The 13891-nt window shown below is 38.5% G+C and overlaps 2 protein-coding genes across 2 annotated transcripts; one reads left to right on the top strand and one right to left on the bottom strand.

Annotated features, from left to right (window-relative positions):
- The first annotated feature begins 1359 nt into the window (after positions 1–1359).
- On the top strand, positions 1360–5971 carry LOC121981362 (nascent polypeptide-associated complex subunit alpha-like protein 1). Its single transcript, XM_042533833.1, has 4 exons — positions 1360–1516; positions 3752–3830; positions 5133–5263; positions 5349–5971. Exons 1-4 carry the CDS (start codon positions 1457–1459, stop codon positions 5679–5681), a joined length of 603 nt encoding a protein of 200 aa, XP_042389767.1. The 5' UTR covers positions 1360–1456; the 3' UTR covers positions 5682–5971.
- On the bottom strand, positions 5887–6489 carry LOC121979890 (glucan endo-1,3-beta-glucosidase-like). Its single transcript, XM_042531870.1, has one exon. It carries the CDS (start codon positions 6487–6489, stop codon positions 5887–5889), a length of 603 nt encoding a protein of 200 aa, XP_042387804.1.
- Between the last annotated feature and the right edge of the window lie 7402 nt (positions 6490–13891).

Genomic DNA, 13891 nt, shown 5'->3' on the forward strand with positions numbered 1-13891 from the left:
GATAACAAAAGTGTAGGTGGATCAGGGAGGATCTGTGCTGGATGTTTTGGCAATGAGATCAAGAATAGAGGGGAAGAGGAGGAGGTGGCGCCGGAGGTTGACGGCGAAGGCGGTGCTTGATTTAGGTTGTTGGTGGAAAAAAAAAAGGAACATTTAATATAATCAAAATAAACAGAACATTTCTTATTGCCTTCCATAATTTATCTTATTATTTAAACTACTCATTAAATTTTAAAATTGTCAAAAATAAAAAACTTCTCACGATTTTCCAAATTTTCTTATTTCTCCTAATTAAAATAATAAATAAATATTAGTTAATAATATTTGTAAAAAAAATTTACTCAACAAATGCATCTTTATTAAAAAATGCATGTGAGGCGTTCCATGCACATTATATCAATTCTTGCATTGATTTTAATGCCCTATAAACGTCATAAGGTCTCATGAATTCTGCATTGGAGTTGCTTTTAGCTCAGATTCCTATATAGCCTTCAGTTCAATATCAACTCAAAATCTTTTTAGACCAGATAAAATGTAATTTCTAACTTAGCCATTGCTCGCGCTCTTACTAGCTTACACGCTTTGGAAATATATATCTCCGTTTGAGAGCATATCGAGAGGCTTTTGAGACCATCCATCCACTGTGACATGACTTTGCTCAAAGAAGCTCCCTCCCATAGTTGAGACCTTGAGGGAGCTCCTTCGTTAATTACGAGGAAGCGGTTCACAGAGCCTCTTCCTATTGACTTAAATGTGAGAGAGGTTTTGTACGTGCGGCCTTTCACTTATGTCTGTGTTTAAAAGACGGACTATGGTTTATTCGAATTATGGTAATTATTTTTTCAACGACATACCATTTTAAAAAAATAATTTTTAAAAATAACCCAAATATTTTTATTATTTTTCTTATAATTTTTTATTTTTATCTTAATATTTTATCATTATGATATTAATATTAATATTGATATATATAAAAATATCTCAATTTTAAAAATAAAATTTATATTAAATCTAAAAATCCACTGACTCTAAATTTGGATCAACCTACCTACCTAGGCCAACTTAATTTGATCAAAAATTTCAAACTCGAAAATCTTCCGATTTAACTCCGACTCGAACTTGAAAATTGTTAACTTGAGTATAATAATGTTTTGGATCGACTCAAGTGGAGTTGACGGATTGACACCCCTATAATAATTTTGAAAATGAAAAATAATATTATAATATAATAATATTGGATTAGAGATATTTACATATAAAATATGGGACGCTCATTTAATTTTTTTTATTTTTAAAAAACGTCCTTTCTTTGATCATGTGATATTTACCCAGTGGCAATGTTGTAATTTAGTGCAGTAGACGAACATTATTTATATCCTCGAGCCAGTCATAGCCTAGGGCGTGCGTCGTTAGGGTTTTCAGCAGCCGCTTTCCTTTCCGTCTCCCTACGATCACGATGACTGCTCAAACACAAGAGGAACTCCTTGCTGCTCATTTCGAGCAACAAAAGATCGACGTGAGTCAGTAAATTCAACGTTGTCGATTTTAAGTTCCACTTTTTTTTTCCCTTCTCTTACTTTAGATTCTTTTGAGCTTTGATTCAAGTGTTTTTGTTTGAATCTTTTGTGTGAAATGTTGAAGGTGCGATCTATTGTTGTTCAGAATCAGTCATATGCGTGAGATCCTAGTGGATACTTAGTACATCTAACTGACCTGACACTTTCACGTGGAAAAAGCGTTGTTTACTAGAAATTATTCTGATTTGGTTTGTGCGTTAGCAAATATCATAGTCTGTTGTAGTGTGTTGTCTTTTGCTGTCGTGGTGAATCGTCACCGCATCGGTAGTTTAGGGGGCTTATGAGAATCACTAGGCGCACGAAATGGAAAAGTCGTATGATGTTGTTTTTCCCTCAATTGTTATCCCAGGTGATATGATAAACTTCTAGATCCGAGTATCTTGGCATGAGATAATGTCTTCATATCTATTTTTCTTTTCTTCATCTTATCTCAAAGCTTCAATCTTTTTTTTTGTCATTTATTACGTCTCTGCTGGTGCATATATCTTTTGCATCTTGTATTACTTATTGGCTTTTATTAAGATGGTATTGCTTGGCTTAATTTGTATTGACGGCATGGTGAGTTGTGGGGTCCAATAGTGGTTTTATATGAGCAATTGTGAGACTATATTACTATGAATTAAGGTGATTCAACTGGTCAATTTGATCTAGGGTGCATACCAAATGATCGAGACTCCCTCCTGATGAAGCAGGTACTCATAGCAATTGTGAGTTGTAAACTATGTGCACCCTTTCATCTCATCTTGCTGTTTATGGGCTACTTTCACGATCATTTCAATTCTAATTCACATGTATTTAACTGGCTTCAATGAGGACGTCTTGTGTGACTTATAATACATCCCATTGTTTAGGTAGTATATTGTAGTACTATAACTCACTAAAATAGACGCTTGAATGAGAGATAGGTGTCCATCATGTAAACATGCACTATAGGTGGTTTGTCATTTCAATTTTAAAATAGACACTTCAGTTTATGGGTCACTTTCATGATCATTTCAATTCTAATTTACATTTATTTCACGGCTTCAATGAGGACGTCTTATGTGACTTCTAATACATCCCATTGTTTAGGTAGTAAATATTAGTATTATAACTTGGCTAAAATAGGCACTTGAATGAGGGATAGGTGTCCATCATGTAAACATGTACTATAGGTGGTTTGTCATCTAATGGTATGAAGATTTAGTTTTCTTGAACAGGTATTTGAAACATTTGTAGAATTTCAGATTGTCCAACATCAATCTTGTTTCTACTACTCTGTGCAAGAAAACCTGATCCGGTGCTTTGATTAGATGCCTGAAGATTGATACCCAGTATATTTTGATTGATAAACTTTATATTTATTCTGAGTTTATTTGGAAGAAAGTATGAAAGGAAGTAAAAAGGCATGAACATTGTCAATTTCCTTTGTTTACTCAGATGCAAGAGAAGAGAAAAAATCTTCCCATTCAAATCTTCCATTTTATTTTTGTTCCAATTGTGCACAAGTGGAGAGAAAGCAAGCTTGATCTTCTAAATATAGATGCAATATATGTGATATGGTTTTCCTCCTTTCAGCTCTGTCCAAGTAAATAAGATGGGTTAAAAAGAATTGAAGCGAGATATTCAAGCAGTGGAAGGAGGATATAAAGTGCATAGTTTAAATGAGGCAAAAAAAAAAAATCACACTATCTTCCTTCTCTGCTTATTTGTCAATCTTGCTAATTTGTAGACAACTGAAAGGAAGAAATTGATGTTACATACATATGCTTTCTTTTACATCACTTGGGTGGAAATAAAATGGAGTTGGAGGACGGAATTAGATTGGTCTCTTCTGTGTAAATTGGAGAAATTAATATCTTACTTTCCTTTTTTATATTTTCATCCTAGTAAAGAGTAAAGACACCAACTTTTTCACTTCTCTCCTCTACTTTATTTCCTCCAAATAAACATAACAGATTATAATTTTGATAATTTGGAAGTTAGAAATTTGTTGCTAACAATTAAAACAATTGAGTACCACAAATAGTTGGGACTAACATGGCTTCTTGTTATTGCAATCAAACAAGAAAGCATAAACCAATTTCAGGTATTAGTTAGGTGTTACCAAATATTTTATGCTATTACCAACAACAGCTATTTAACTTCTTTGATTATTGTGTTTTAAGGAGAGCTTGATGTAACCTTTTGAACAGAATGATGAACCAATCGTGGAGGATGACGAGGAAGATGATGACGATGACGACGACGACGATGATGATAAAGAAGATGAAGGTATTATACTACATTCGCTGCTCCAACAAGTGTTCTTTTTGAGCATTTGTGATGCTCTTGTGCAACTAAAGCAGAGTTTGAATATATAATATTCTAAGGTGGTATATCTGTTGTTGTTTTTCCAAAATTAAAAAATGAACTCTAGACAGCATACATGGGCAGTGTGTTCCATTCTGTTATTTGTTCCCCTGAACCAGTTCTTATAATCCAGAGCTATGATGAGAATCCAGTTTATGTTTATTTGTATAGTTTTAGTTTGATAAATTTCAACTTGATAGTTTATTTTGTTTAATAAAATCATACCTACTTGCACGAATCTCTCCATAAGTATTAATATTTTAAAATCCTTTTTACCATCCTATAATTGTTATTTTAATGTGAAGCATGCTAAATTTATTGTATGACAATTATTGTTGCATTTATGCAGTAGTCACTTCATTTTTCTTCTAAATCAATTATCTATAAACAATTGGTTTATGGTGCAAGATTTTGTTTTCCAAAAAATTTTTCTTTTTCAATTAATTATAGTGGCTGTCATAAAAAAGAATTATGTTAATATTAAAAATAGATTAAAAAATTGTGAACTAAAATTTCTTTAATATCTGTTGTGTACTATAGATTATTTTATATACAAATTGTAAATATTTCATTTATATTCGAGTCTAATTTAAGTAGTTGTATGCATGTACGAGAATTGGGAAGCTATAGCTTGTTATTCATCTTGATACTGAAATGCGTAGTTGGCAAGTATAACAAGTTACAGTCGTTAGTATCTGTTATAGATGCCTCCATTCCTTGAGCTGCTCTTTCATCAACCCATGGTGATTCTCCGTTGAATTTTCTTTTCGAACTTTATTAAAATTTACATTTTTGCTAATTTGTATCTTCATTATATGATCCTATTGTAGACTGTATTTAGTACAATCTTGTTTCATAAAAGACAGTTACCAGCTCTTTTTCTTTTTTTTTTTCTTTTGTTTTGTTTTCTTTGAAAGACTATAAAATGGTTAGCTGGTTTCTGTCTTAATACTCTTCTGGTTTGTTAATTTACTGTTTTAAAAGAGATCAATTTTACTTTTAGCTTCTGCTGTAGCGCTACACTAAAGTGAAAATATGGTTGTAATATTTCAACCTGGACATATTGAAATTAATATTCTTGGAAGCTACAAAATCCTGTAAAACTTCTATTCGTGTTTCCTTTTAAGTTATACCATCATTTTTTATACTTAGTTATTATGTTTGTGTATCTTCTAAATTTAATGTTAGACATGGACGTCAAGTGACATAAGTTAATATATGCAGGGCAAGAAGGTGATGGTTCTGGAAGGTCAAAACAAAGCAGGAGCGAGAAGAAGAGTAGGAAGGCTATGCTGAAGCTCGGTATGAAGCCAGTACCTGGTGTCAGCCGCGTAACAGTAAAGAAGAGCAAGAATGTAAGTCAATGAGTTATTATTACTATTTTTTCTGATATCTTTAAGAATTTTAAAGTGACTTCATTCTTCATTCATGGAAATCCAGATACTATTTGTTATATCGAAACCTGATGTCTTCAAGAGCCCAACTTCAGACACCTACGTTGTGTTTGGAGAGGCGAAAATTGAGGATCTAAGCTCACAGTTGCAGACTCAAGCTGCCGAGCAGTTCAAGGCCCCGGATTTGAGTCACATGATATCAAAACCTGAGCCATCTACCGTCGCACAGGATGACGAAGAGGTCGATGAGACTGGTGTCGAGCCAAAGGACATCGAATTGGTAATGACCCAGGCTGGGGTTCCCAGGTCCAGGGCTGTCAATGCGCTCAAAGCTGCCGAAGGTGATATCGTCACTGCAATCATGGAACTTACAAATTAGTGCTTGAAGCCTTTATCTGAGGGATCTCTAGACAATATCATTGCGACTGGTGAAGTTTGAGGATCAGTTATGGCCGGAAATCAACTGGTGCTCTTCTAGTATCACAACTGTCTAGTTTATTTCTTTATGTTTACTATGCTTGCTATTTTCAAATATTTCTGAGGATTGTTCTCGCCATGGTTAAGTTGGAACGAAAACCCGTACACTAAGTCGAATGTTTCCAACTAAAACCGAGCGGATAAACTGATTGCATATCAGGACTGAATAGGCCGAATTTTGCTTTCGATTCATGAGACTTCTGGTCCTCGTGGAACATGCCATAAATGTACACCTCGATCTCACCGGACCTGGCCGGCGTTCCTTTTCCGATGCGCCTGATCGGATTCTGGTTATACGTCTGTGTGTTTTCTGTGCTTGGCCCAGCTACACCTTGTGATGGCCACCCAGTCTCTGCCACCACCACGGGCACCTGCGGCGCTCCCTCCCTCTTCAGTGCCGCGTAGAAGGGGTCGACCAGCGAGTTGAAGGGATATGTGTATGCGAACGTGTCATCTATCCAGACGGCGGGGTGATTCATCAAAGCGTACGAAAGCGACACCATGCTGTTGTTGCCGGAGTGGAGGGGGTAAGTGTAAAAGCTGACTAAGAACGGAGAACTGGTGTCGGCCGAGAAGGCGTCATTGGAGGGCAGAAAGGTCGACCCGAGGACCCCGGTGTCCACCGTGAGACGGTCATCCAGGCCGGCAGATTCCAGAGCGTGGTGGAGGTTGCGCATGGCGGGGAGGACGTATTGCGCGTCGCCGTCCATTATAAATTTTTTAATTAGCCCGGTATGTCTCTTCTTTATATTATCATACACTAATTTTGTATAAATTTTTTTATATAAAAAGTAATAATTTATTTTAAATTTAGTCAACCTTGAATAAAATGGTTTCGCGCTCCGTTCTTGGCATGTCCATGATCAGCTGGATGCCAGAGTTCCGTAGCGCTCGCAGAGCGGCCTGGTCAGGGCCGTACAGCCTCATCCTACCGATATTGTGGGAGCGGTAGAGGCTCACGACGGCGCTGGGCTCAGGGAGATTATTCCCCTGCATGCCGTAACCAGGGGCGGATTCAAAGGGGGGCGGCATCAGCGGTCGCCCCCTCTTGCGGGTAATAGAACTCTTAGTAATATGAGATTTCATCGATGAAGATAGAAAATATTGTCTCTTATTCCACGTAAAAATCATTTTTTCATGCTTGAATTCCGGATCCGCCACTGGCCGTAACAAACTCCGACGAGCTGAATTCAACGGAGCGAAAACAACCTCGTTAAAGTTCAATTTTGATATCTCGAAAACAGAGAGAGAGAGAGAGAGAGAGCGAGAGAGGAAGAAAGATCAAGTACTTGCTGGAGCTGTCGTCAAAGTGAAGGACAGAAACAACGCAACGAAGGTAATCATCGTCGAGAGATCGATGTTTATTTTAGGGTAAGAAGATGGAGGAAGATTGCCAATGTAGAGGTTTAATTGATCGTCTCTGTGGAGTTGTGATTGATGGCCTACCTGCTATTGTAGACCTCGAATCTATAAGGTCAAGAAATTATTATGTCAATGGATGATACAATTCAACGCGCATGTGATTTTTCTTGTCAAATTTTCTAGTTCAGAATAATCAAAACTTGTGCGGATAATTTTCTAGTCAAATTTTAATGTCATTTTACTGAATTGCGCGTGCAAGCAGGGATGGAGCCGGGGGATCTCCTGGAGCATTTTTTGTGATCCAGAGATGTACCATTCGTATTTGCGGTCGGATCGTGGTCGCGATCCGATCGTAATTGGTTGCGATCCCTTCCTGGGTTCATCGTCCCCATCAGGTTATAGTTTTTGTTCAGAGCGGACGACCAGAGGCCGTTCGGAGGAAACCCTCGCTCGACGCCTAATAATCTGGCCACTTATCCACCACCGGAGGTCTTCGGGGGGCCTCTGGCCGCTCGCTTCGAATAAAAATTATAACTTGATGGGGGCGATGAACTCAAGAAGGGATCACAATAATTTGCGGCCGGATCACGATCACGATATGACCGCAAATACGAGTAGTATATCCCCTAAGTCATAAAAAAATTGTCCAGAAGATTTGTTTTACGTACCAGAGATATAGAGGTTAAAAAACTAAACATTGAATGGAGCATATATATATATATATATATATATATATATATATATATATATATAAGTTTTGGGATTTATTATTTCACATACTTAATTTTCATAATAAAAAATCATTCAGCTCATTTTCATTATACCCTTTCTTTCACGGAATAATTATATATGTATTTACGTACATATCCCTAAATTTTTGTCATACCCATTCAAAAATTTACTATTCTCAATTTATAATATTGAATTCAAATCTAATAATATGAATACATTTAGAAGACTCCTAGAATATATTGATTTTGATTTGAAATAATTCAAAATTTTTTAGGTCTATTAGTCAATTTCGACTAAAAGTGATTGATGGATTTGTAGTATTTAAGAATTTAATATCTTCTTAACAAGGGAATCTTAAGAATTCATTGATGGTATTGGCTAGTCAGTATTATTGTGCTAGGTCTCATTAGTATGTGATAAATTTTATCAAGTCTTTGTAAGTTTAAAAATTCATTATTTATACTATTGAATTTAGGTTTAAGGGTATGAATATATTAAGAAGACTTCCAAAAGTACATTAGTTTTAGTTTAAAGTGATTTGAAGTTTCCTAGGCCAATCAATTAGTTTTGTCTAAAATTGATTGATGAATCTACACCATTCGAAAATTCAAAATTTTAATATTTTTGAATCAATCCTAAGAATCTACTTATGATATTGGTTAGCGAGTATTATTATCCTAAGCCTTATAATAGGTTTGTGAAAAATTTTATCAAAAAATTTACTATTCTTGATTTATGTTGTTGATTCAGATATGATGGCATAGAAGAGGTTTCAAGGAGCACATTGATTTAGGTTTGAAGTGATTTAGAGTTCTAATAGTTTTTGAATAAGAGGAGTCCTAGAAACCCATTGGTGGTGTTGATTAGTGATTATTATTGTCCTAGGTCTTATAATAAACTTATGACAAATTTTATCATACCTTTGCAAATTTTAAATTTACTACTTTCAATTTATGCTGTCAAATTTAGATATGAGAGTATAGGTACATATTTACGTTGTCGAATTCAGATATGAGAGTATAGATACATTAAGAAAGTTACAAGAAGTACATTGATTTTAGTATGAATCTACACCATTAAAAATTTGATATTTGTCAAACCAGAGGAGTCCTAGAAATTCATTGACGGTGTTGATTAGTAAGTATCATTGTCAAACCAGAGGAGTCCTAGAAAATTTTTATCAAGTCTTTACAAATTGAAAATTTTATTGTTCTCAATTTTCGCTATTGAATTTAAATATGAGGACATAAATGCAGTAAAGAGGTTTTCAAGAGTATATTCATTTTGGTTTTAAGTGATTCAAAATGGACCTAAAGAATTCTGAATCATTTTAAATAAAAACTAATGTATTCCTGAAAGTCTCCTTAATGTATATGTGCCCTCAAATTTGAATTTAACAATGTAAATTGAAAATAATGAATTTTTTAATAGATAAAGTAAACATTTAGTAATGCACACTCAAACGTATGTAATTATTTCGTTAAAGAAAGAGGAGGGTTATAATAGGAATTCGCTACATGATTTTGATGTTATGAAAGTTATGTACACAAAATGAGAAATCCTGAATCCCGTTTTAATAAAATGTCAAATTTGTAATATTTTCTATAAATATAATTTATAGATATTTTAAAATAATTAAATAAGTAAATAAAATGCATGGTAATTTAAATTTTGATCAAAATTAATGCATCATCAATTTTGAGTTATTTATTCACTTTGAAATCATACTTTGGACTCGAATATCTTGTTATAGTATATTTTTAAATATAAAATTTATGTAAAAATGATCATATAATAATTTTAGATAATAGTTCCTTTGATTATTTAAAAAAGTAGGAAGTACTTCAATGACCTACTATTAAATTGTATCTATATATTTAAATTTAAAATTTGAGTACAAAATAATCATGTCCACAGTTTAGAACCAAAATTGTTATATTTGGCTTGGCTCTTTAGAGGAGTCTTGCTTCCCCTTTTGCATCTTTTTGACCTTAGAACTTGCATCATCTTCTACTTTGCACCAAGAAAAAAAAAATCAGAGTCAACTTATCAGATTAAAATCAAGAGGGAGGATAAGGCTGCTACCTATAGGGAGATTGAACTTGCCCTTTGTAGGACTCAGCCCGAAATAATATAGGAGGTCGTCATGGATCGTGTAGTTGATGTTGAAGGCTTGCCTTCAAAAGGTTCAGGTGATGAAAGGAACACCATTTTAGCTAGTAGAGAGTGGAAGGCAGTGGGAGTCAACTGGAGTCTCAAACAATGGAACACCATAAAGGTTCCAATAAGGATACAAAGGGAATCAGGGGCGAACTTGTTTAGGGGATTGTGAAGTAGGCAACGACCTCTAACAAAAAGCGGTGGAGGGAGAAATGGAGGCCACTTTCAAATTGGCTCACAAAGACGACCAAGAATCCATCTGGTGGTGGCCTGGTGGGTGGGGGTGGTCAATATGCTTGGGGGATGATGAACTCATGGTTTGGAGGAACGTGGAGAGCTTGCTGAGGGGCTTGGTTTTCAGCTAGGGTGCTCAGAAATTAGGTGTTGTAATTCTACCATCCGAGTGTCAACTTGGCTACACCACTACTACTTGGTATCACAAGTGCTTGACAACTCTAGTACATTGATACGACATATAGTGGCTGGCCCAAGGATAGGGTGAGACTAATAGTTAAGGTGATGTGGTGATCAAGAGTCAAGAGGAAATAGCGGTCAAGATCGAGGAATACGTGTCCTAAAGGGCCATTGTCCCCATAATGGGGCTCGATCCCGTACTTTTCATGGAAATGATTCTCAATCTACCCTTGGTCAGTCCCAGCGCCGGTCTAACCACCAGGGCTCGGTCCCTCACTTTTCATGGGCAAGGCTCCTAGTCTACTCCCGGTCGACCCCAACGCTGGTCGGACCCCCAATGCTCAGTCTCTCACTTCTCATGGGCAAGACTCTCAGTCTATTCTCGATCGGCCCCAACGCCGGTCGAACCCCTGGAGTCAGTCTCTCACTTCTCATGGGCATGACTCTCAGTCTACTTCCGACCCTAACGCCGATCAGTCCTAGCGCTGGTCGGATTTCAGGACTTAGTCCCTCACTTTTCATAGACAAGACTCCCAATCTACTCCCGGACGGTCCTAGAGCTGGTCAGACCTCCAAGGCTCAATTTCTCACTTCTCATGGGCAAGTCTTCCAATCAACTCCCGGTTGGCCCCGACATCGGTCGAACCCCAAGGCTCAGTCCTTCACTTTTCGTGAGAATGACTCCTAGTCTATTCTCGATTGGCCCCAGTGCCGGTCGGACCCCGAGGACTCAGTCCCTCACTTCTCATGGGTAAGACTTCTAGTCTACTCTCAGTCAGTCCCAGTGTCGGTGGAACTCCCAAGTTTCAATCCCTCACTTCTCATGGGCAAGACTCCCATTCTACTCCCGGTCGGACCCCTAGGGCTCACTTATTCACTTCTCATAGCCAAGGCTTTCATGTAGGACCGTAAATATATTGGGGGCATGAATAGCATTTTTTCAAAAACTTGTGAATTAAAGCGAAGTACGAAGCGGAATAATAAAAGTAAGAAGCTAGAAAGAGAAAGACAATCACACGCTAACACAAGTAATTTTTTACTTAGTTCAGAGCGTTCGACGACTCCTACTCCAAGGCTCGTACTCGTTGAGTGCTTTCGTTGAGAAATCCACTAATAGTTCGAATGATTACAAAATTAAGTATAAGAACTACAAGAAAATGTTACCGACAACAGAGAAAATAAATAAATCTTGATTGTTGGTTGTCAGAGAAGCTTTACAGCGTCATAGATGCTTTTCCGGAGCACCATGCATGAATGAAACTCATACCAGAAGTGATGTTGAAGCTGCTGGTCGACATCCCTTTATAGAGGTCAATTCCGGGCGCCTAGAATGCCTCCGGGCGCACGGACTATGCTACGTGGCTCGACCAGTTGATGCGCTTCAACTCAGCTTTGGGATAAAATTTGCAGTCCGGGAGCCTGGGCCATCTCCAGGCGCCCAGACCATCTCCAGGCGCCCAGACCTCCCGAGTGCCTGTGGCACTCGCTCGGGAGAGCTAGTCTGGGAGCTCGGACCCCTTTTGGGCGCTCGAACTACTTTTTGTCTCTATTCTTCCCTGTAACAAAAAGTTTGTCCAGACAATAAAAAAATATATTTATCTTGTAAAACAGAGTTAACACAACATTAATAAAATAGGAGTAGTAATTATATCTCATCTCTCTGAGACCAGGATTTAGTCAAGGTCTCAACTTAGGTTTTCCAAATGGACCTAAGTTGGACCGACGTCTACAGTTCCCTTAACCGGAAATGCGTTCTCACTAGATCTCTCCTCCAGTTGCTTATCTTCACTTATCACTTGTAGTCACTTGACTTGCTTTTTGTTGGTGCAATATCCTTTAGGTCAAGGTTGACTGAGTTGACCAAGCTTGGGTCTTGGTCATAGTTTCGATGTTTGACAATACATGTAGACACATGGACAATGCAGGTGCAGTTGTTCATGTGGGGAGATTCTGATCAGGGATTGATCAGTGTGATTGAAGGAGAGTCAAGTAGGTCAAGAGTGACCGGATACCTGACTAGGAAGTCCTAACTGGTATGTTAGGCAGCAGAAGTGAAAGTCCTGGTGAGTGAAGCCAGGCAGAAGGAAAGCCCTAGTGAGTGAAGCTAGGCAGATTGGAAATCCTGGTGAGTGAAGCCAGGTGAAAGTCCTAGTGAGTGAAGCTAGGCAGAAGGAAATCCTGGTGAGTGAAGCCAGGTGAAAGTCCTGGTGAGTGAAGCCAGGCAAGGGAAAATCCAGATGGATCAAGGATGATCAGACATCTGGTGGAAGTCCAAGTAGGACAAGAGAGTGACCGGATACTTAGCACGACGAGTAAAGTCCAAGTGGGTCAAAGGGATTGACCAGACACTTGGTGGGAAGTCCTAGCTGGTCAAAGGAGTGACCAGATGCTAGGCATGATGTATCAACAGGTCAAGGTTGACCGGATGTTGGTTTGAGAGGCTTGGGACTTGGTTTTGGGCAAAAACCAAGTGCTGGATTGATCAGTGGATCGATCCAGGAGCTGGATCGATCAGTGGATCGATCCAGGAGCTGGATCGATCAGTGGATCGATCCAGGAGCTGGATCGATCAGTGGATCGATCCAGGCCTTTCCTAGCGAACAGAGAGCCTCTGGATCGATTTGTGGATCGATCCAGATGTCCAAATCGATCAGTGGATCGATTGGGACGCGGCTGCTTTGCGCGATAAGCGCTGGATCGATCCGTGGATCGATCCAGGCGTTTTTCCAGAGCACAGAGGCGCTCTGGATCGATCCGTGGATCGATCCAAAGCCTCCCCGATCGATTGGGAATATTCGAATCGATCGGGATCCGACCGTTGCGTCGTATTTGAGCTGCAGGCGTGCGTTGGCTGCGGCATCTCTTCTCAGATTCATCTCAGATCTCTCGCCAGCTCCTCCACAGCACTCACAAAGCTCAGATCGCTAGTTCTTGAAGGATCTTGGAAGTTCTCCAAGTCAAGAGGCGGATCAAAGCCAGGAAGAGAAGCTAGGGTTAGGGTTTTGTACTCATTGTAAGCTTGTATTTCTTGTATTCCTTCCCTCTCTTCTTGTATTGAGTCTTGTAGGGCTTCTCCGCTCTTGGTAGTTACCATAAAGGAGAGGTTTATTTAGTGGAGGGTGTGTGTGTTGGTGTGGATCCTTGGATTAGTCACCTCTTGTGAGGTGGATACCAAGTAAACCAACCGTGTTAGCGTTGTGTGATTGTTTCTTTGTATTTCCGCTGCACATCTTTGAAGAAACAAGCACCGCCGAGCACCGAGCGCACGCGAAGAGCTATTCACCCCCCCTCTAGCTACTTTTGGTCCTAACACTTTTGACCCACCAGGTCTTCCTGCCAGTTGTTAGGTTCTGCGGACCCAACTGAATTTCGACCGATTGTCAGGTCCCGCGAATCCAACTTGACTTCCCGTCTGATATCGGGTCCCGCAGACCTAGCTAGATT

Source organism: Zingiber officinale, chromosome 5A (genome assembly GCF_018446385.1).
Source record: "Zingiber officinale cultivar Zhangliang chromosome 5A, Zo_v1.1, whole genome shotgun sequence".
Classification (NCBI taxonomy): domain Eukaryota; kingdom Viridiplantae; phylum Streptophyta; class Magnoliopsida; order Zingiberales; family Zingiberaceae; genus Zingiber; species Zingiber officinale.